This window comes from Prinia subflava, chromosome 3 (assembly GCF_021018805.1).
Source record: "Prinia subflava isolate CZ2003 ecotype Zambia chromosome 3, Cam_Psub_1.2, whole genome shotgun sequence".
Classification (NCBI taxonomy): Eukaryota; Metazoa; Chordata; class Aves; order Passeriformes; family Cisticolidae; genus Prinia; species Prinia subflava.
The window spans coordinates 39,052,953-39,076,700 of record NC_086249.1 but is presented as its reverse complement, the minus strand read 5'-3'; the positions used below and the strand labels follow the sequence as shown (position 1 = coordinate 39,076,700).

General features: G+C 35.2%; 1 protein-coding gene across 4 annotated transcripts in view; it reads right to left on the bottom strand.

Annotated features, from left to right (window-relative positions):
* Positions 1-245: 245 nt before the first annotated feature.
* Positions 246-23,748, bottom strand: part of B3GLCT (beta 3-glucosyltransferase) — a 49,882-nt gene continuing 26,379 nt past the window's right edge. For 2 of the 4 annotated variants that reach the window (XM_063394757.1, XM_063394756.1), the window contains 11 exons: positions 23,232-23,308; positions 19,756-19,867; positions 17,155-17,291; positions 16,236-16,299; positions 13,569-13,700; positions 12,498-12,567; positions 8,451-8,564; positions 6,699-6,798; positions 5,616-5,735; positions 4,944-5,088; positions 246-1,872 (listed from right to left, as the gene is read on the bottom strand). In XM_063394757.1, coding sequence (XP_063250827.1) covers positions 1,705-1,872; positions 4,944-5,088; positions 5,616-5,735; positions 6,699-6,798; positions 8,451-8,564; positions 12,498-12,567; positions 13,569-13,700; positions 16,236-16,299; positions 17,155-17,291; positions 19,756-19,867; positions 23,232-23,308 — 1,239 coding nt within the window. In that variant the 3' untranslated portion in view covers positions 246-1,704. Of the gene's footprint in view, positions 1,873-4,033; positions 4,094-4,943; positions 5,089-5,615; positions 5,736-6,698; positions 6,799-8,450; positions 8,565-12,497; positions 12,568-13,568; positions 13,701-16,235; positions 16,300-17,154; positions 17,292-19,755; positions 19,868-23,231; positions 23,309-23,748 lie in introns of all 4 variants that reach the window. The other 2 variants (XM_063394759.1, XM_063394758.1) reach the window with 2 other exon arrangements.

Genomic DNA, 23,748 nt, shown 5'->3' with positions numbered 1-23,748 from the left:
CATGTTTTGTGATAGCATCAAGGCTCCCAATCACAAGGTGTTCATTGAAACAGAATTTTCCATTTGCACAAAACTAGAGGCTGAAAACTGACCTAATATGGAGGTCAGGACAGAACATGAAAAAACCTCAAAGATTAAGCTGTCTTTTAATAAAACTGACAGTAATTACAATTAAGGTGATGAACTTATTTCACTGGTGCTTTACAAATGTACTGTACTTGGTTTGCAAAGAGGAAGAAGGCACAAAAGGTTAAATAATGCTTTTATTCAGCTTTCACAGTTCTAAACAGTAAACATAATTAACAATTCACCAATGGTATCAGAGAATACAGTCCTGGTATCAGTAAAATATCTACTGTTTAAGGCACTGGTAGTGGGAAGAAAAAAGACACAACACGGACTGCTCTTTATTAATCAGAATTCGAATCTATTATGAATATGTGCTTGCTATTCAATGCTTAGAAAGCCACAAGCTACATTCACAAACAAATGTTTATACAAGTTCAGTAATTACCGAGACAGGAATCAATGGCTCCCCTACTTCGACTCTAGAGCAAATATTGCTTTTCTTTGGAATGGAATCAATTTTTAACCTACTAAAAGAAACCAAAACATGAATTACTTCAACAGTATGGCTTTAAGACCCTGTATTTGGTTACAATATAGCAAGCCAAGTTAAGTAACAGCATACAAGTGCCATATACTGTCATTTTAAAAGAAGTCGTTTTACAATATAAAAAGTAGTTTAGAACATACTAAAACCAGTTTTTGTACAAACATTTTTACAAAACTGAATTACTAAAAAAACCTCAAGAACATTTTAAATATGAATCACACTTTACGTGTTGTATGAATCAAATTACTTATCTTGATGATATAAATTAGGGATACTACAAAATTTTTAAAGCTGGCATTCATATGCTATTGAAATGCACACATCAGAAATACTGAAATGTTAGTTGTGTAAAAATTCTGAAGAGTCACTTTTACGTTTGCCAAATTGATGTATGGTGACTTCAGTTTCTAAAGGAGTCACAGTGACCTCCCGTGGCCACCTAAGAAATCCCTGTCCTTAACCTTTTTTTCCATTTTGTACATGACATGCCACACAAATGCCAATAAACTTAAAAGGTACAGCAGTGGTTTCATGCCTGGTCCAGCTACTCCAGAAAACCACAGTATATCTGAAATGAGCCTTTATACAATCTAGCTCCAGGCTGCAGAAAAAAGTCAAGTGTCCTCTATGATTTATCAAGAAACTGTTCCAGAACCTTTCAGAGAACTGTTTTCCGTAAGTCAGTGAGAGATGATGTTTAATAGATGTTCAACACTTATTCAATATTAGGCTCCCACATACATAAATTCAGCTTTTGAGAGAGCAAAGGAAGGGAATGTAAATTGATGCTGTCTGAACCAAGTCCAAAGCAGAACACAGGTAAAGCTGTACAAGACTCTTAAATGTGAGTCAAGTTCATTGGCATACAAAGCCCAAAAACGTTCTAAAGAGAAACCAAGCGGAGGAAAAGAATCCAAAAGTCATTTAAGTGCCTTCTTCCATTGCTCGGAAGGGATGCAGCCAACAGGAACAAAATACTGTCTTCTTATGTCGTGAACAGATGAACAATGTGAAAACAAAGCAAAAATCACAGCAGTGACTGTCTCTCAGCTGTAAAATAGTAATTAACACTTGCATTCTTCTACTGCTTATAAATCCTCTCTGTTATATCCAACATTCTTTCCATTACGTGACTCTTCTGTGTTTGGTGCCAGCCATGTGAAATACACCTTCACTGGATCAATATTCCAGTGCTTGTGAAATGATACTGGAATTTGGTGAGAAAGGTAGTCTTTTGGGTAGTCCATCGGCCTTGCCTAGAGATGGAAGAATAAAGCAAAAGGACCAGTACTTAATGATGAATAATATTTTTAAAAAGATATCACTGCTCAATGGCCCCTGTAACAAAACAATGTGGCACAGATAAAATACCCAAGATGGTTACAAAGGGTTTTTTACATCATCCTATTATATCAATTGTCAAGGCATTAGTTTAAATCTTCAACTCACACTGCAATCATCACGCTAGGAATGAAGTACACTGATACTAAATATGCCCCATTTCTCAGGATGAAATGGGCACCATCTCAGAAGGCAAGCAATAAACAGTGTAGTTGGTATGAAATCTTTTTAAATATGCAGTTTTGGCTCAATAATGACAAAATTATTTTAAACTATATTGTCTTCCTCCTCTAACGAGAGTTGTCAGCACTGCCACCGTGACTGTAGGATTCTAATAAGGCCATAAGCAGCCAAAATATATAGAGTTTATGATAGATAAAGGTTCCAAACATTGTGGTGCCAGAAAACTGTGTTGTTTTTCATTATCAGGCTATATCAAACCAGACAGAATTACAACACAGCTACAAGATGCAGCTGCTGTACTAATGCTCCACATGTATTTAATTTTCTCTGGCAGTTCAATGGCACTAAGTGCATCATTACATTAAAAATTGCCACTTGCAGTGGTCCCTGGTAAAACAACTACATTTTGTAATTACATAAATTAATTACATTGTAATTAATTTGTAACTACATTAGAGTTTTTGTAAGAAAAATGCATGACAGGCAAACATTTGTGGTTTATATATAGAGGAAAAAACCCAAATAAGAAGAAAATAGAATGATTTGGTTAACAAATAATTGATTTGATGCCTAAGCTGGTAACTGATTCAGTAATGCATGCTTCACCTACTTGTGATGGTATTTATGAATTCTTCATGCAGTTCTGTATATGTTACAGTCATAAAATCAGGCAACAGAATTTGACCTTATGAAATCTGAGAATGTGTTGTTGGTGTTTTGAGGTTTTTTTATTCTGATATTTAAAACACAGAGTGCTTAGTTTTAAAAATTCCACTGGAGAAGTCAAGAGGGAATCTGTATCCCTCATGACATTTGAAAACACTTTGAAGAACATTTAGGTTTCAAGAACCTGAAGAATTTATTTTGGATAGAGACAGTTCTTACATATTTGAAACCAAAGACTTTTGCTGTTCTAAAATAAATCAGATTTTATTAAGCTATGGACAAAATTCTGGTGTTTTGATAATGCTAAAATAATGATACCTACCATAATAACTGTAATTTTTTACCTCTGGAACAGGTTACAGGATATGTATGTATCTGCCTCAGCAAGTAGGCAGCAGGAACCAGTAAGAGTGAACAAACACATCACAGACACTCCAAGAACAAAGATATCTTTGCTTCTGGTTTCATAATCTGTATCTCAGCACAATTTTAGATTCACAGACATCAAGGAACATCATACATCATAATACTTCAGTCAAGTGCTTAAAAAGTTATTTTCTGGTTGACAGAAAATCCAAAGTTGGTTTTCTCATTTTAAAAATACATTTTGCACAATAAGCACATTCAATCTTTTTCAGTGGTTTTCTCCCATGGGTTAATTTCTGTTGAGGGATGTTAAATAGAATTTGTTACAAGCAACAGTAAAGATGAATTAGAAGTCAAGTGCAATTTTCTATGTGGAAAATCAAACTGCTAGGATTTCACTTTCAAAGTGACTCGGTATCAAACACACTATTAAGGATTACAAGGAGGTCCTTTTTTTTGAATAAGGATTATTCTAACAAATTTGAAAAATGAGTTATGTTCTGACTATCCTTTAATTAGGCTGGTTTGTTGTTTCAGGTTTTTTTAACACCTGTGCAGGCAAAATTATTCAGTAACCATTCATTTTATAATATGCATGACTTGTTTTCTTTCTATATTGAAAGGAATAAGCAATGATAAACAAACCAGGAGAGTAAACAGATATGATTTTTTTTTTTGGACAAGGAATTAAAATATTGAATAGGATGTTCTCAGTCTTCCCATTTCTCTAAATAGTAAATGTAATCAGTAATGGATTTTTAACATAGGAAAATATGACAATTTAAATAAGAGACTCCCCCTCTCCACTGACAGCTGCTTTGAACCACAGGGCAATTTAGTAATTCTCAAGTAGCTTATTACCTTATTCTCAGCTCATATTCAGATATGCAGCTCTTCCCAGTTTTTCAACTAGATTGACACCTGAAAAAGCATCAAATACTACACTAATTTAAATGCTGACTTTTAAAATTGTGCACTGTTTGAGAAAAAAAATTTCTAGTGCTTCTTGTTCATATCGCAGAAGGATTTGGTTTACTTGGTTTACAAGGAAGAAAATCTCTACAGCCTCAATGCATTGTGCTTTCCACCGTAACACTCCAGTTAGCTTGGTAAATACCGTGGAAGACAGAAACAAGATTAAAATCTACTCCAGCCCTTTTCTCCCAAACTCACATGAAAATTATGTTTTGTAAGCTCTCTTTCCCATATGCTAGCATACAGCAATTTATTGTACTTACACCACTCTTCAGAACCCACCATAAAAGCAGTAATTTCGTATTTTCTATCTGCACTAATGAGGTAGTTCAGAATACTAAATACTGAATCAATACAAAAATCAGGTGTGTAGAGCAGGCAGATTTACTGAAAGATTTTACAGTCAGCTCTCCATTACCTGAAGAAAAAAGTATTGTGTTATAATTGTGTGTTTTCCTTAGAGGATATATGACTACTATTCAAAGCATGTGGCTCCTAATTCTATTTCTTATTCAAAATCCTCACCTCTGACTGCATTTCTAATAAAATGTAATTATAGGTTAGCTAAAATTAGTAGTATAAAATGTAGTTATAGGTTAGCAAAGCATTGCAGTAAACCATGGTGTGAGAATGTTTTTATTTGATCAGTTTTGTTCTGCTGAGAATCAAGGTAAAGCAGCAGCAGCTTCTTGGTTAGTGTTATTACATATTGATCAAATTGGAGTATTTGTGACTGTTTTATGGGTATACTTAAAAAGTGAAATACATTTTTAATATTCAAAAATAGCTCTCTGACCTGATGAAAAAGTGGACTATGTGTTATAGGGATTCCCAAGCCACTGAAGCACATCCCAAGGACCATATCATCGGGTGCATCCATGCTGTAACACCGGCATTTGCTGGCAAGTAGTTTCTGAACAGCTGTCCTGCTGAAAACCATCCTGAATAAAAAACAAAGCACATGAAATGTATAAAAACTTCTAAAGACACCAAATAACTGTAATTAATAAATATTGCTAAATTATTTAGTACTGCAAGACTGAATGTAGCCCTCTGATACAACACATTTGAAATTCAAAATTTAAGGGGTCAGAATTGACAAATAGCACAAGAGGCATTTTCTGAAAGATAATTACTTTTTATACTGGAAACTAATTACAGCAATTACATTCATTGTTGTTATTCCAACAATAAGTTAGCTACCCACCATTTTACTACAGCTGATAATTCCTTCTAAACTTGGCCTGGACTCAAAAGGGGTGTTCTCCTCAATCTCCCTCAAATGTAAGGGAAGAAGAGTCAGGCACGTGAGACCAGCATGTGTCACTACACAGAAGGTGTGAGATAACTGCACACATTTGGGGAAAACATCATTGTTTCTGTTGAAACTGATTTGTGTCATAATTTAAAATATTTGCACTCAAAACAGAAACTACTGTAGATCTCAGTAGGAACTCAAATCAATTACCCTCCTCCACCAGTGATATAGCTGTATCCTCCTGTTCCCAAGCCGTAGCCATAACGCTCTCCAAGGAATACTGGTTCATTTGGGTCATAGCAGCTGAGCAATTTTCGGAGTCTGGATATACTGTAATATGAAAAGCCATTAATAAAAAGTCTTGTAAACATTCATTTTGGAACAGACATTGCTACCCTCAACAGCATTGTCTTAAATAGCACAAAGATGACAGGAGAAATTCAGAAATTCTACCCAAAAAAACACTCCCAGAGACACAAACTGCTAAACAAAAATTTATGATGGATTATTTACTGTGAGATATGATTGTGCAATTTGGTCAAATGATGAACAAATTAACTTAAAGTATTTTTTGATTTAGGCAGCTTATCATCAAAACTGCAACTCATCTCAGAGAAAACATGAAATTACACTTTCCAAGATCTTCGCAAATTATCTATGAAGATTTACAAATTGAAAACTAAAATGGTAGATTTAGTTCTATGAATGCTGCATTATCCACAGTTGCATCCTCTCACTATTTCTTCTTCTGTCAAATGATTTAATGTAAAGTATTGTCTTGAATCACTGTTCCTAACCGTGGGATCCTGGGCATTGCTCACTGTGCCTTTTTTTGCTTATGTTGCAGTGTCAGATTTTATGAGAATGGGATCTAATTTTCCAACAAAGGCAAGTTCCAAAACACCATTCGGGTAGCTCAGGATAACTGACCAGAGCTTGTGGAACCTTTCTTCTGACACATTTGTCTAAGGAACCTTTAAAAAAGGGTTTTTGGCAAATGACTAAACCCTACCAGCTCAAACATACCTACACTGAGGAATCACAAAATGTGGTGTGTCCAGACTAAATGATTACACGATAATACTGATATGCACAGTTTTAACCAAGTTACAACATTGTTTTTAATACCTGTCAAAAGAATACTGATGGGAAGAGACAATTTTTCCTCAAGTAATATAAAGCCACATGACTAATAAAATAGCTGTATCTCTTAAAGAAAGAAGGATAGGTGAATATTGCTAAATCTCTTATTGACATAAAGAGTGGTAGCTCCTGAAGCAATGCAATATGTACCTTATCAGTGTGTCATCATCCACTACAACTAACCAAGGGGTTCTGGGAGAAGTATGATTCAAAAACCTTTCCAAAATGGCAAAAGTTTTCCCACAGTGACCTAAAAAGAAGAGAAATTAACAGAATATATGCTTAAATAAGATAGGAATTAAATTAAAACCAAGCTTTATTCCAGTTATCTGTCAAGCTGTTGAACAATAATGGACAAATTGCTATTCTTAATTTAAAGAGCTGTAAAAATGAGAAGACTATGACAGAAAAATGTTCTGCAAAATACTCCAAGATATTGTCATAGCATTTCACGATGCATCAGGCATTGATCCATTGCTTTTATAGAAATATTTAAATATATTTTAATCTACTGAACTCCTCACTGAGAACTCAGGTCCTGATCACTGCCTCCAAGGAAAGGTCTGAACATTTATCACAAGATTATGAGTTCAGAGGTAAGACACCCTTTGCTAGGAGTGCAGAAGGGAAACACCCTTTTTCAGAATAAGCAGGACATGAGAAACAAGAAGTTTCAGACTTCTTCTGAGTCTTTTCCAGAGCTTGGACAAACCTCATTTCAGTCAGTCTTTATTCATCACAGTTGACTGTCTAAAGTAATTACTGCTATCAATATTACATTTAGTAAACAATCACTCAAAATAACAGGATTATATTTGAAGCCAGTTTCAGTTAAAATATTCTTTGAGAAAATGCAGCAATTCTATGCTAAAGAAATGAAGGAAGTCCTCACTCTGGTGATTTTGTGAGACTGTGAACTTAATGCAGACTGATACGTGAAAATTAATTAAATTTACAAAATTAAACCCAAGATTTCTACATTATATTCTATCACAAAATGTGGTATGACTAGGACTGCTGGGCATGACTTCTTGCAATGATCCACGTGTGCCCAGCAGGTTTGCTGCCTCCTGAAAACACTCACTGCTTGCTCATGCCCCACTCCACCTGTGCACACAAAAAATCTTGCCTATTCTCTCTCTGCTTCTAACAGAGGAAAAAAAAGGGGCAGAAATAACCCAGAGGCCAGAACAACTGACCTTGTGGGCCAGGTAAGGCTAACAGGCCACCACTGCATAGAGACCTGTAATTCAGAAGGTAATGGATATAAAATATCAGCCTAAGAACAATAACTCAAATGAAAGAAAAAAAAATCAAAATTAATAAACCAAAAAAAGCCATTATATCTCCTCAGCCTTTTTTCTATTCAAACACAAAGTAAATTAATTTAAATGCCTGTTGTTTGCTATAAAAAGATGTTTCAATCTTAACATTTAGTTTTTGTGCTTAAATCAAGGCACATGGATATAATATCTGAATACCATATGGTAAGCAGTTTATGCTTAGTATGGTTGGCACTGCCTGAGGTCTTTAGAAATCAATTTATGACTTCTTCACTGTTGATGATCCGACTGAAAATCATAAATCACTGTAGAGATACTACTCTTACCCCAAGTAATAATACCATTTTTTTTCTCTTAGAGAATACCAATATACCATGCTTTCATAATCTCAGTATTTAGGTTTCTGCTAAAAAGAACAAGTTATCTACACAGGGCGACTCTGAATGTACTCTCCATCCATTTGTGTGAAGAGCATTCTTGTAGTTCAAGCTGCACATATGTGCTAGAGAAAAACAGAATTTCTAAATGACATGCTTGACATGAAAGGCACATATCATCCACAAAACTTCCCTTCTTCAGTCAGTCACTGGTGCAAAGCTGTCCACAGTCAATAGCTCACCTCTGTCAGTGTTAGGTATGCCTAAATCTATAGTAGGAATGGAGATGTCTGCATAATCACTGTAGTATTCAATAAGGGCAGCTTCTCTTTCCCAAGTCTGCTTTACAACGGGTACTGCAAAACAACGATTGGCATTCAAACACAAGGAACTTGATTAAAATAGATACTTGATCCAAATATTCATGTTAACCACGTTTGGTAGCCACATTTCTTCACATAAAAATGCTGCATCAAATACAGCATCATGATTCTAAATGTTCATGCTATTTTCTTTGCTATAATATCTAGACAGAAAAAAATTTACAATTTTATGAAAGCCAGTCAGGACAGTTTTATTTAAAGTATAAAAAAGGTTCTATTAAGATATGACAATAGTTTCATGATACTATTATTCATAATAATAATTGAAAAATGTGATATTTACATTTTGGCTAACCAAAGCATGGAATTCTACTTTTGCACTTGCTATTGTATGATTCATAGCACACATCAGCACAAACACTATCAGAGATTAGTCCTTCTTCTAGTATTGAAATGGCACATTTTAATCCAACTGTACAATCTGTACACATATTCTGAATCAGAAAAAGACCAAATGTAACTTTTGAAATACTATACTGGTATTTATACACATCCCATCTGACAAGAACATCATATTAATCCTCCAAAGCACTGTCTCTGGAGACAAACTCACAGGACATTTGAAACCATTCCTGTTATAAATGTATAAATATTTATTGTTTCATTTATAAATAAGAAGTATTTGTATAGTATAGTTTATAAATATCATACAATCAATTTTGATCCCATGGAGACTCTATTCAAAGGAGGATTGCTTAATGCTTCTCTAAAAAAAAGAAACCTTTTTCTTACTAGTTGGCCATTTCACATCAGCATGTAAAATTGATCACACAAAATTCTAATAATGATGAGTGTTTACATTACATCCAGAAGTGAATCAATTATGAGTAACACACACAAAAAAAATCCAGCCATCTGCAGGGTGTTCAGAAGAAAATCATCAGATTGAAATAAAGATCTCTGTGCCATTTAAAAAATGAGATCAGGCCTGAGATTTGCAAGTACTCTGCATTCTGCTGTTATTGCTTCTCTGCTCTATGCTCTCTGACACCATCCAGGAGGTCTCACCAGCAGCAGGTAGAGCTTTAAATGGAGGAAATATTTAGATAACTTCCCTTTGCTGCTATACAACCCTGATGCTTGTGAACAACTCACTTTAGCCCCTTGCTAGAATCATCCCTCACCTAATTTGATGTTTGTTGCCTACCTAGTTGCTCACTTCCCATAACTCTGGACACACGGGATTTATTACTCTTGATTGATCAACACTCAGTTTGCTAACAGTTACCTTCTAGTTCATTTTAGTGTAAAGACAGAGTAATAAGAACTCAATACACTAATGGAAAGGCTTTAATATTTTGAAAAGAAAAAAATCACTTTCGTAGCATTTTGCAACGGTCCATGCGACTTTTAAAAGTTCTTAAAGAAATGTAAAAGTGTTCTCATTTTTTCGTAACACATCCAAAAGGAATTATGTACAAAAAACATGTACAGGCCAGAAATGATTTTCTTATTTTGTTGAAATGCTTTACTTAAAAATGTTTCTCAGCAGAACAAAACCAGAAAGGTTTCAGAAAACAAGGCTCCAGAACAGAAGATCACAGATACACAGGAGCATCCCAACTTCCCCTGGCAGAAGCGATGTGCCTGTGAAGGTTGTTCTACCTTTCTCCAAACAAGGACCTGAAACTCAGCAGGGTCCTTTAACACACAGAAATATTTGCAGTTACAGACTGAGCCTCTCAATTCCTTTGGTGGAGCCCCTCTTCTTTCTAGAAATGAAAAGCTTACTGAAACAAGGACTTGGGTCTCATCTCAGTTAAGAGGTCTAGCAAGGGGCTGTCAGATGAAGCGTCCTTCTCTTTCCCTTGCCTGTCTTGATGGAAGTGTCACCATGCAGACCAATGTCAATTGTAAATTGAATCCCACAATACTTTGTAATTTCTGGCAGATTGTATCTTCCAAAAGAAAACTGCTTGAAGTTTTGGACTGGATGATGATGCAAATATTTATCAATATGTATTAATACTTGTGATCACACCAGAGTTTTAATACCACTAGAGATATTTAAAGGTCAGCTCTAAGCTCTTAATGACATTTTATTTCTGCTATTTCTAGAACCCTGATGCATATTTGCAGTTGTGAAATTTTCTTTTACAACTACAGATGGTATGTGTAAGAAGGAGAGTTGTATCTGAAGTAAATTTTGAGGTCAAATTTAGCTACTTTTAAAAGCACATCCATTTCCAAGCCTTAATGCCGCATTAATGTAGTTTTTGGCATACAATAAAGAATGACTTACCAGGTAAAAAGAGCTCTCTGAAGCTGGCATCCATTAATCTTTCAAAATCTGGAGTAAGATTATCCTCTATTGCATTACACTGGAAGCTGTGAGGAAAGTTCAAGAATTTTCCTCAGTCTTCAACAGGTGTTTCTTGACGGAGGTTTGTGCTATCTTTTTGAGGCCTTATGTTTCTTTCTGACTTTCTTGGTTGTTTTTTTCTTCTACTTATTTTTTAAAATTTTGATATTTAAAAATTAATATGGATCCAGAATGGAGAATTCTTCAGTGAACTCCAATTACAGAACAGTCAATTTTGTTTTGTCAAAAGCTACTTTAAAGACAACCTAACAATTACATTATTAAAACACTACAAATATGCCTTCATCAGGTGCAGTAGCATTAAGAAAAAATTTCCACAAATCTTATTATGAAAAAAATCTTGGCTGTTTTTAACCAGACCTAGTTAAGAAAAGAGCTTTTACTTTCATCCTGTCCTCGACAACAGGTGTGGCAAAACCCTCTCAAAATTTGGTACAATTACTAACCAATTACTTGGGGGTTTTTTGCCAATTATAATCACTTTAAATTATGCTTATAAACAGACTAAGCATAATGGAGACAGTATTATGCACCATGAGTATTAAAGAGCACATAAAATTCAAGCAAATTCCTGGAAGCAAATCTCTTCCTTCTTATCAAAATGTCTAGAAGCAAACCAGAACAGACTGGCAGGTGGTATCAAGTAGGTGGAGCGTCTTCTGTTAAACTGGTGGATTTAGAATTTTTCTTTCCAAGCTTTGTTGAGACTTGATCTCCCTCAACTTTGCTGAGCATTACTATGTGTTAGCAGAAGCTGAGAGTCTCTCTGTGTCTATTTTCTGTGCCTCTGAGGAGGAAGTCAATGCTCGCTGTGTGTATCTTGTTGCCCTGTGCCAGGGTTTTTTGTTTGCTGTTTTTATCATGGTGACTACCACTGCTTGTGTAACTCCACAATTTCAGATGGACTTTCAGATGAGACATGCTATAGTGTTTCATACACTCTTGATCTGGGCCACTGGCTAGACAAAGTACTATGTATGACCAGATTTCTAGAAGGGACAAATTTTCTCATTCCAAGCATTATAAAGTACTTGAGCACATGGAAGAGCCAGAAGCAACATGACAGCATAAGCTGCTCAATCTTTTACTGCAGAGGAGGGAAGGACGAAAGGAAGGAGGAGATGAGGGACCTTTCAGCTTGTTCAAATTTCTAAGCCAGCCACCAAAGAGCTGCACAATTTTCACTGCTGGTATGAAGAAAAGAAGTGAAGCAATTGTCTGGGGGAAACTCACTGAAGGATATTCATAGCTGTTGTATTAATTCACATATGTCATACAACAATATAAGCTAACCCTATGTAGGCTTTAATTTAGGTATTCCATTCCAAGTTTTCTGCCAACAGTGACTAACAATTAAACAATTTTTTATTTTAAATGTTTCACAGCACTCCTGAGGACTCTAAACAGTAAAAAGATCCCTCTTGAAGAATAAGCTGTTTATAATTCCGAAACTTTCCTGTTTCCCAGTCCATTTTGAAAACACTTAGTCCCCAAGAGCTACAGAGACAGCACATATCAGCTTGCTTTTTAAATATTCATTTTATATTGCGTAGAACTACTACCTTGACCAGCCAACAACTTACTTCTGTCACCATGAAATTTTCGACACGTTTTTACAGCAACAAAAACATCTTCCTTATTCACTGGCTCTCCCTATATGGACAAAACAAAAATTAATCTTTTAAGTGCAGGTTCTGCCTGTGGTACTTTACAGGATATGTATGTCCATACATATAATAAAACAGGAAGTATCTTTTCATTGTATAGTCTACCAAGCAGAAAAGTGTTCTTGTCATACATCAGGAAGTAAATTTTTATCTCTTGAGAAAAAAGGCATTGGTTGTTTAAAATTCCTGAAATAATACTATTGGCATTTTTTTTCCATTGATGAGTACTCAAACAAGAACTAAAACATCTATCATTAGGAAAAGACCATGAGTAGAAAAACTTGTTAAACTAAGAATGAGTCATCCAAAAAAGAATGATTCCTTAATTTCTTTGAAATTGGTAGCTATGACAACACAAACTGTATCACACTTGAGAAAAAACAGCTTAAATGATACAGACTAAAAATCTTTCAATTTCCTCAGCTGTAATAAACCATTTGACCACTTTGATTTGTTATGCTTTTTGGCACCTAGAATTTTGCTTTCCTGGAAGCACAGAACACATTTTGGCCTCTAGCTACACTTAACTCATAATATAATAAATGTATTCTCCTAGAGGTTGAAGAGATGGGTTATAATTTAAGGCACAAAATACTATTTTACATTTTATCTTTAGCCTCAACAAGTTTTAGATTCCCATCTGTGGGAAAAAAAAAATATCATCTATACTTCAGTCTCTCACAGTGTAAGCAGTGTAAGGATAAATAATGTACAGATCATGCACCAACCAAACATTGTGGTAGAAAGACTCATTAAGGCACACGCAGTGTTAGTTGCCAGGAAATGTTCTGAAAGCCTGAAAGAAGCCTGAAAGCATATCCAAAATACATCCTGGATAAATGCCAGAACAAAATATTTTGTAGGGGTTTCTTTCAGCTTCCTTAAAAATATTTTCTCAAGTTTTGAGATTTTTGAACTCAAGTATTATACATTTTAGTAAGAGTTTTACTTTTGCTAAGCAAATGGTATATAAAATATTGTACTTACACAAAGTGGCAGGAAATTACTGAATGTTGTTGCACAGTGATCAGCCTTATATGAATTCACATCATCTGTGCAGAACTCGGGCACTGGAGTAAGATGAGGTCCTTCCCCTTTCTGCCAAATGTACAGGGCAATCTACCAAAATTGGAAACATTTATATCAGTAATTATACTAGATAAAAATTTTCAGGGCATACAAAGAAATCGCGTTAACAAGGAAAGTGAAGGATATGGGATGGTGTAGCAGATTTGTCCCTGAGCTGATTAACTACTTCCTCCATATTCTGGTGGTGTCACCATGCTCTGAGCAGGTATTGGTTGCTGGCTCTTCCAGTTTCATCCCTCATCACTCCCTGCAACTGGAAGGATAGAGAACAGTACTTGTGCTCCTGGGTCCTTTAACAAATTGCATTAGTATTAATTCAGAATTCAGCTATTCAGAATTAATGACGACCACATGAACCCACAAAGAAGCAATGCTGCTAGAGAATAAAGACTATTTGCCAAGTGTAACTTATCACCGATTATTTATGGAAACTCACAATGTACTAAATTTCCCACTGAAAAATAAAATTTCAATAGAAAGCCTTAGAATGGTGTGAAGCTATATTATTTCAGAAGTGAGGTTAGAGTGCCATTTTGGGTTGTAGCACTGGATGACATAAGGTTAATAAAACCATGGAGACAGATTTACAATAAAAAGACAAGAATAGTCTTAATCCTAGTTCAGATCTAGTGTTAGATGTACAAAAAAATCTGTTATTCAATTTCAGCTTTGAACAGGTATCAAGGAATGTGCCACATATTGTATGGCTACGAAAAGCCTAAGCAACAACCTACAAATGAGCAGCAGTGTGACAAAATCACTTTACCACATCTGCAAGATATGAAAGCAATATAAATGTTATGGATATAAGAAACAGGGACTTGGAAAGTAATAAGGCAACACAAACAAAAAATTTTTAAAAAGGGATGGAGCACAATAAAATACCAAAGATTTGAGGCATATGTTATTAGAGTCTGTCAAACTAAAATATTTCTTATAAACTTAAAAATTATAAACAATTATTAAAAACAACAGATTATATTCTTTGATTTGTTGTCAATCTTGATTCACACAGGAAGAACATAGACATAAAAATGATTTAAGACAGAGAAGATGGTGATTTATTAAATAAATGTGAGGGAATGAAGCTGTCTCTAGGGAGGCATGAGACTGTGCAGAAAGAATAACTACAGGGCTGAAGTAGGTTATCAGTGGCAATAAATTTGAAATGAAACATATGCAAAGACCTGCTAACAGAATAATAAGTAGATGTAAGTCATTTTGTTGGTCGAGTGATCAATTGTTTTTTACTAAGCAATCTGTGGCACATAAAAACAGAAGCTCTTAATGATTTTTTTTTAAAGACAATATGTTTAGAGACTTTGTTAGTGCTGAGGTAGCCTGGAATACTGGGAATATATGAATGATTTTGTCTTAAAAATAAAGCTAAAATAAAAGGACATTGTGAAGCTCAAGGTCTTGCATTGAGAAACATTAACAAGAGGATAAAACCAACTTCTTGTTTCTTGTCTTGTTTCTTACAGCAAAATGAATGCTGAGAGGGATGCAATTGTTTTTGAGAAATACATCAGTCAACAAGGGAAAATAATATAGAAGAATGGTTTTACATACAACCAAATTTATTTAAATATGCTAAAAATCTATACTCGATAAATACACTGTAGAGTAATGTTGTAAAAGAGGAGGTTTATAAACATTACAAGATCTGAAAAATCAGCAGTAGTTTTATGTAAAGGTGTTTTTTTTTCTGGACCAGAACAAAAATTTATAGATGCTTTTCAGGAGGGGTAAAGTAATTAAAACTACTTCAGTATCAGTCATAATTTCAGCCCAAAATCTTTATCCTGTTCTTCCTTCCTTGTTCTTCACATTCCTTATTCCTAACCTTAATCATATTCCTATTTCAGGCCAGAAGCTTATTCCAGATCCATCCCCCTCTTCCAGCCCTGGTTCAGCAGTTCATTTTGGTGACAGTACAAAACCCTGGGTGGCACAAACATTTTAAATGCAGAAAAAAAAAGGCCTCCAAAAAAGGAGCACGGAGACAGCCTACTTTTCATGTTCCTTTCAGTCAGTTCACTCACTGTCTGAAATACCTTCTGCCAACCTTTTGAAAGCATTGCATACCAGAGACAAAAAAATGTCTTTCTAGACTTGCATGCTGCAAGTTGCAGCACTGCTTGTTCACACACAGGTAGATTCCTCAGAGTATTTAATGCAAACCCCACCATATTTAGCTTTGAGGATCTAATTCAGAAAGTGAGTGAGGCTGGCTAGAATTGAGATATTACTCACCTCACCTTATGGTTCATGAATTGGAAGTCTCTCTCCTTCCTTACAGAGCAATCCTTAGACGATACCTTAATCTATACAACTCTGTATGCATTCATATATTAATGCAAGCTTATTAATGAGTTTTTCTATGCTTAAAATATAGTTCTAAAGTATTACAATATTCTAAAGGAAGGAAAAGAAATCTACCATGCCATTGCAGATAAACTCTTTAGCAATGTTTAAGAAAAATCTCTCATTTCCATTATGATTTAATACTATTCACATACGTAATTTTGAGACAATTTTTTCTTTCATCACACCACTGCTTACCTCATGCTTCAAATCTATTGTGAAGTCTGATTTGAGTGGTTCACTCTTTAGCTTCTTTGCAAGCCTATGCAGTTAAGAGATGAAGAAGTTTAATCAAACATATTAAAAAATCAATCACTAGTGCATGCAGGAAAGTGTGGCTGCTACTACTGACCACCTTATAAAGGGAAAAATAATAATAAATCACATTTATGTATTTATTGCCTCAAGAAGCAACTTATATTTATCATATAAATCCTTTTCTCAAAAAAATCTGAACAGTGCCATGATGTTAATATTAGTTTTCAGCACACACATTTTGATACATTCTTCCTGTGCAAGAAAAAAATTCTCATCGGGGGAGACAGAGAGTCTGGCATTAAATTTTCAACAAATTAAAAGCAGCATTTGAAGCATTGAAGTGCATTTGAAGCTCAGTATTGATCAGTATCTCAAGCTACAGACAAGATTCTCTTTCTGTGTATTTCAAAGCATATTATTTAGGGACTTTCAATTTATGAGAACATTGATCCTTGCTATGGTAAAATGCATTCAACTTCTGAAACCCATGAACTTTTCTAATCTCATTTGAAAGAACCTAAGCCTCTAAGCTGAAATAAATATGTACTTTGTACAGCATGAGAAACACTTCTAGAGGGCAATGCAGCCACTCTATGACTCAAGAAAAAAAAACATGGTCTGGGAAAGAATACATTCTCAAAATTACAATATGGGATCGAACTGGTTAAACAATTAGTACTGGACAATTATTAGCTATTTCATGTAGGCAGAGTGAAGCAAAATAAATAACATGCACAGCAATTATACAGAAATCTATTTCTGCACTCTTGATTAATTTTGAAGTGTTTATGATAATTATACTTGGAACATGTAGAATAATGGAGAATAAACAGGAAGTGACTTAAAATTCAATTCTTACTTGTTAACAAGTGGAATGCTAAGTGCCCAACCAGCAGCAAAATCTGGAAATTTAAAGACTGTAGGATTTTCAGCAAAGGCATAATGGTGAATTATTGTAGATTCTTCATCATATAATGCTTTACCTAAAAACCACTCCTGTAAAGGAATATAGGAAACAATTTTGTTCATCTACAGCATCCTTTTAGTGAAGATGATGACTGCATTCATGCTGAATAAAGCAAACCTGAAAACAAAAACAAGGGAAGCATATTGTTCACAATAAATAATCTGGATAAAAACTGTACTTGGTAAGACATGAAACTAAAGATTGTTCTCTGAAATCAAATACAGGCTGCATTTTCAAACTCCAGAACATGCCTTGGCTTCCACCTGTTCAAAGAATACTGAATCCCAGAGTCACAGAATGGCGAAGGTTGGAAGAAGCCTCTTGAGATCACCTAGTCCAATTCCCCTGCTCAAGCAGGATCACCCAATGCAGGTTGCCCAGGACTCTGTCCAGTCATGCTTTGAATACATTCCACAATCTCTCTGGGCAATCTGTTCCAGTGTGTGAATTCCCAAACTGACTGCTCTCTAGACAGGACACTCAAAAGCATTGTATTCAGGAACTCCCTACATAGCAGTTCTGAATTTCCATCCATCTGGCCCCTTCACACTAGGGAACTTAAAAAGATTTCAGATGTCACACCCTCACAGTCTCATACAACATTTTATGAGTTCTTAAGATTCTCAAAAATAAACTGTTCTTAAGACAGATTTTTTATACCCTTTAGGTATCAACAGCTACTAAGTCATTGCTGCCCATCCACTTGGTTTATTCATTCCAGACATCTTTGGAGCTGTAGTCTAATACCCTGTTAGGATGACTGGAAGAGGCACATACAATTTGGTTTAACCTTGCTGCCATCTTCCACTATGAAAGAACAGTTTGAATCAATCTCCTGTTGAAACAGAGAATCACAGAAAGGATGAGGTTGGAAGGGACCTCTGAAGATCACCTGGCCTAACTTCCCTTGCTCAGACAGGTCAAGCTACAAAGCAGAATGCTCAGGATAATGTCCTAATGGCTCATGAGTTATACCCAAGCATTGAGACTTCACAATGTCTTTGGGACAGTGCTCATTCATCTGCACAATAAAAACGTGTTGCCTGATGTTCAGGTATAATTCAGCATTTGAGTGCTTGCCTTGAGGTCTGTATCTAAGGACATTCCCCACTGTTTTGCAGTTTTACTGCAGTCAGTAATGCCCTTAGTTATCAATGCAGGACATTCTCTTAACATTCTTCCAGTCTCTTTCAATGCTTTGAAACATCTGTTTTCATTCATTATTACATTCAATACTACACTTGTATTAGTCTTAATATTTCTGTTACTAATCTCTACATATTCACACTGAAAAGCTGCAGATTCATCAACAATTCACATGCCCACTGCAGACCTCTTAATGAGATAAACATATACCAACTTTTTATTATGTGGACTGCTGAGACTTTAAAATGAATATTGAATGAGCTGATATAAATCACCTTAAATTTTGTACCTGATGGACTACTACTCTATATAAGGAATCATGGATGCACTGTTACACTAAGATGACAATTACTGTGTACAAAAGCAAAATGGTTTTTTGCTTTTTATTGCAGGTTAGAAATTTGTTATTTTATTAGAATCTGTATGCAATGCAAATGAGAGAGTAAAACTGACAAAAGGGCAACATCTAGAACAAAACTGTTCATGTTTCTATTCTGAGAATATCAATTACAAGCAGGTGTTTCTGAAAAAAAAGGGATATTCCAAAGGTCTGAATATATTCAGTCCTCTGTTTTGAAGAGTTTTAAAGTGTTTTAAAAGGTAAGACCTCTGAACTGTTATTATTATTACCATTTTAGAAAAGAACTGTGAGGAAACACAAGGTCATGCGCCTGAAAAGGCAGTAAATATGCTAAGGTGAGTCCTGAGGCAGAATTACAATGAAGAAGCAAAACATATTTCACACAGCAGATTTTGGCTTCTTTTATTACAGGCAAAGGACCGACACCAAGGTGTTTCTTTTTCTGAACACTGAAAACTCTAAATATTATCACCTTTCATGTGTTGGCATTGCCAAATTTGCTTTGCTCCTTGGTGACTGTATTTCTGTTTTGTTCTGCAAGTCTTTCAGTGTTGTTTTTTTTTCCAACAGGTACAGAATACTAATCACCAAGACAGATCAGAAACAGAATGCAAGTAAAACACCCTACACTATTTTACATCACAGACAAACTAGCCTCAGCCATTCAGTCTGATGATAATTAGAATTGATAAAAGACAGGAAAATGGGGAGAAGGGACCACAAAACAGACTATATTCATCTTTTTATTTATGGTACATAATTTTCAGGCTATTCATGGAAAAAATGATTTCTCTGCTGGATTTTAACAGTTCTTCAACAGCTGTACAGGCATCTGCACTGCTTCATGTTAAATACCTTGCTCTCAGCCTCAGCAATAGAAATCTGTGCCCCTGTTTTAAGGTGTTTGGACACATCTTTTCTAACATTTGGCAAAACACACTCAATCACACTCAAAAAAAGAGTCAAATATCTGATTTTTATTTCACCTTAGACTTGTCAAATCTTCTGAGTGTTTCTAGCAGTTTTATGACTTGTATTCTTGTATCTTCTTCACAGAAGAAAATCCATGAGGCGTTCCTACCATAGGTAACAGAGAAGCTAAAAAAAGAAACCAGCATTTCACTAAAAAGGAGGCTTATGAACAAAAATGGCAAATTCAAGGCACATTCCCCAAATATAAGTAATTTGCAATCAATTCCTCATTTACAAAGAAGCAGAAAATTTTACTACTGATATAGAATTACACATCAAAGGACTACTGTGAATGGATAAACTGACTCTGCTGCTATCTATTTATAAGGCACAATTTATTACAGGAAGAAGAGAACAGAGATACATAAAGAATTTCCATTCAGAAATGTACAGGTCTAATAGCCACCTACAAATTCAGAAGTCCACAGACAGCAGTTTAAGTTACCTTCCCCATCTTCCAAGAAGCCCCAACATTTGCCGTAGAAAATCTAACAGCACTGCAACCATCATCAAAATGCCAAATGACAGCTTTTCTCACAGCTGTTGGACACTGATCATTGCCACCCTAAAAACTTCGTTAGCTTTTCCAGTACAGTGGAACTGTACAGACTGAAGGGACTTTGCAAAGATAGCAATAATCTCAATGCAGGATTCCTGACTCCTTCAGAAAAATGTCATCCCTTGTTTCTCTGTTCCTCTAGCCTTAATTCTTCCACTACTCATCAAAACAGAGCTGTATTAATTAATAACATCCTAATGGAAAAAAACCTGCAATCTTTATTTGTCCGATTTCCTTTGCATGACTTTTACATTGCTTCAATTTAACAAATCATCTGAGGAGAGGGAAAAGAAAACTAGTATCTATAAACATCATAGTCTGCTTTCCCCAAAACAATTTCTACTGATAAAATCAGCAATGAAAAGAAATAGCAGAAATCAAAGTCAGCAGAAGTAAGCGAAAAAGGTTGATTGGATCATTTATGTTTTAGAGAATTATGTTTGCCTAAAAAAAACCCCAAATCAAAACCCTCTCAAAAAGCCAAACCCATCAACTGAGAAATACTTCAGCTAGAAAATGTGTTACCTGCCTCTGCAGGTATTGCAATAACATGCTAGAAGCACCAGATGGTTGCCAAGCGTTGAACTAGTTCAGTCTTTTTTCACCTGGGACCAATTATTGTGCTGGGGTAAAATTAATTTTCTTTACAGTATCAGGAGAGTCATCTTCCTGTTAAGCTACCTTTCCTCTGTGTCTTGCAACAGTATTTGACTATTCAGTGCTTTCTGCTTAAGACACTTAATCTGCTAAACTCCAGTAGGCAGAAGAACTCATTATTCATCCTTTCAGCCTACAGTCAGTGCATAGTCAACACTGAAATCCAGGCAGCTCTCTGCCATTCAGCCAAGAAAGCAATACACAGTAAAGGGGGAAAAACACTTCCTAGCTGCCTCTCTATACTTTCCAAACAAGCACAGAAAGGGTATCAGATACACCTCATGTTCTTAGATATGTACCATAATTAATACCCTGTGAAGTCTGCAGGCTTTTCCCTCACATTTCAGTGCTCAGCTAGAACTTCCGGACAGAAATGTCTGGATTTACATGACAGGCGAAGGGCAAGGGGAAAACACAAAAACAACCCCTACAAAAAGATTTACTGCATGCTGTGAATATAGTACACAAGTTCACAAAAATAATGAGCAGCTCATCTAGCTACTGATGGGCAAACAGAATGATTCCCAAGGCTAGCTACTTAAGATGTCCAAGAGATTCTTACGCAGACCTCAGAGCAAAAGGTTTGGATTTCAGACTGCAAGGAGACATTGAAGATACCCAGATATGATCCTGTTTTGGATAATTTTTAAAAAAATGGATTTCTGCTCTGCTGAATGAACATGGTTACTGAGAAGAAATGTAGCAGGCCTTCTGGGCACAATAAGGATATTGTGTATGACATCTACTGATTGTATCTTCTGAAATTAAATATTTTGTCCAACTTAACATGTGCCAAAGAACTAAAAATCAAGAATTTTCACCACTGCTTAGAGACTTCCTTAAAAATGCTGACATCTACAGGACTGAGAAATCTATTCTTTGAAAGCAGTTTTTTGATACAGATGCATCTTATACCACAGTTAAAAGCAACATCAGCTGCTGCAGGATGAGCTGAACTCTCTTCTTCCTCTTTTGTCCATTGAGAAAACAAAACAAGCTTCAAAACATCAACATGATTCTAAACCACTCCATGTCCTCATTTGCCAAAAGTACTAAGTGAAACAGTACACACAGTACACTCATATGCCATAAATCTCAATATGGAAGTTCTTTACTTAAGATTCCTCTTCTGATTTCTAAACAATTTTCTTCTGCTTTCTCAAGCAAATGAACATTTGTATTTTTTCTTTTAGTTTTGCTATCTTCTAAGAGCTGTATCTGTAAACCCTGTCACCAAGACATAAATAATTCAGAAGAGGAACCACAAGGTCATTGAAACAGGAGCTAAGCAGGAAAAAAAGAAAGATGACTGATGGTTTGAACATCATCTTCCAGTTTTTCAATTTTCTTCAAATCTCTTCTGCTATTTTTCAGAGTTTGCCTATATCTCTAAGACAGCTGCTATACAAGCACTATTTACATTTTTCTACACACAAAGCAGTGGAAAGCAAAAGGAAAAGTATCCTGTCCTGCAACCACTCTGACATAAAAACATCACCCTGAATGTGTCTAATAAATTGTATTAACTAAATTAAACCTCAGAAGGCTGCAGATTTCAAATGCAAGCTTCAGGCAAAAGATACTCTTCAGTACCACAGAGCTTCAGGATTACTAAAATAATTTCCTGACAGTTTGCAAGATACTACCATGTAAATGCAGCATTTCTTCCTTGGAGCCACCTGTATAAGCTAAGAAGGAAAGATATTTGAGATTACCTGTCTTTTCTGATCATACTAATATGAAAATTTGCCATATAAGCATCTAAAGATGCTGAAACCTACTTCTCCCTACTGAGACATAAAACCTCTTACAAACACTATAAGCAATAAAAACCCCAAATAAGTATCATGATATATTCTTAAATTTATTCCACTTTATTCAGTCAAGTAATCTGAAAGATCAAAATTTCTGTAATGCTTTGCATCTTAAACTGTAAGGAGTTTAAACAGAAAAATACATATTTAAAAATGCTGCTTCTTTAGACTAGTTTACTTCCCTAATAATTTTAAGATGCACTGTGATTCAAAGAAGGTTGTTGTTCAGTTAAATTTTAATATTATTATTATTTTATTTCAATAGGTTTCTCTGATGTAATGAAGTTGATCAGAAATGTGCTTTGTAAAACAACAAAAAAAGAAAAGTAAAAAAGTTTAAATATATGAGTTAGCAACTCTCATTAAAAACTTTGCTTCTGATATAAAAGAGGTCTGAGTAACTAACATATATTCTTGGTTACAAAAACCTCAGAAAATAACTGGCATTCATTACACTTACTCTTTCATTAATGGCAATATTGTCCATGCACCTTCATGCCTGTCGATCTGATGAATAAGCAGAACCGTAGGCAATTCCTTGAAGAAAAATAAAAATGTTCCCATTAAACTTGAATTATATGTACTTTATTCCTAAACATCAATTAATCTTTAAAAAATTATTCTGGAACCACTACTTAGTTTTCATTGGTTTTGACTGGCAAGTAGCCCTGAGGAATAGATGACTTAGGATGGCATGAAACAAGGTGAATTGCAAGTTAGGGACAGTGCTTCTTCCAACTTGTCATTTCTTAATTGTCTTTTAGTTATAAAGCTAACAGACTTCAAGTTAAATGCTTTGCATAAGAACCCATGTAATCAATACAGCATAGCAGTCTCATGGCCATACCATAAAATCTCGTAAAAGAAGTACTTACAAATAATGAGGGGTGTTCTGCAGAGGCTTCCACTGGACAATCATGTCACACACAGCTTAAGTGAGAGTTCTAACACTCTTTACTTTGAGCTGACCTTTGACC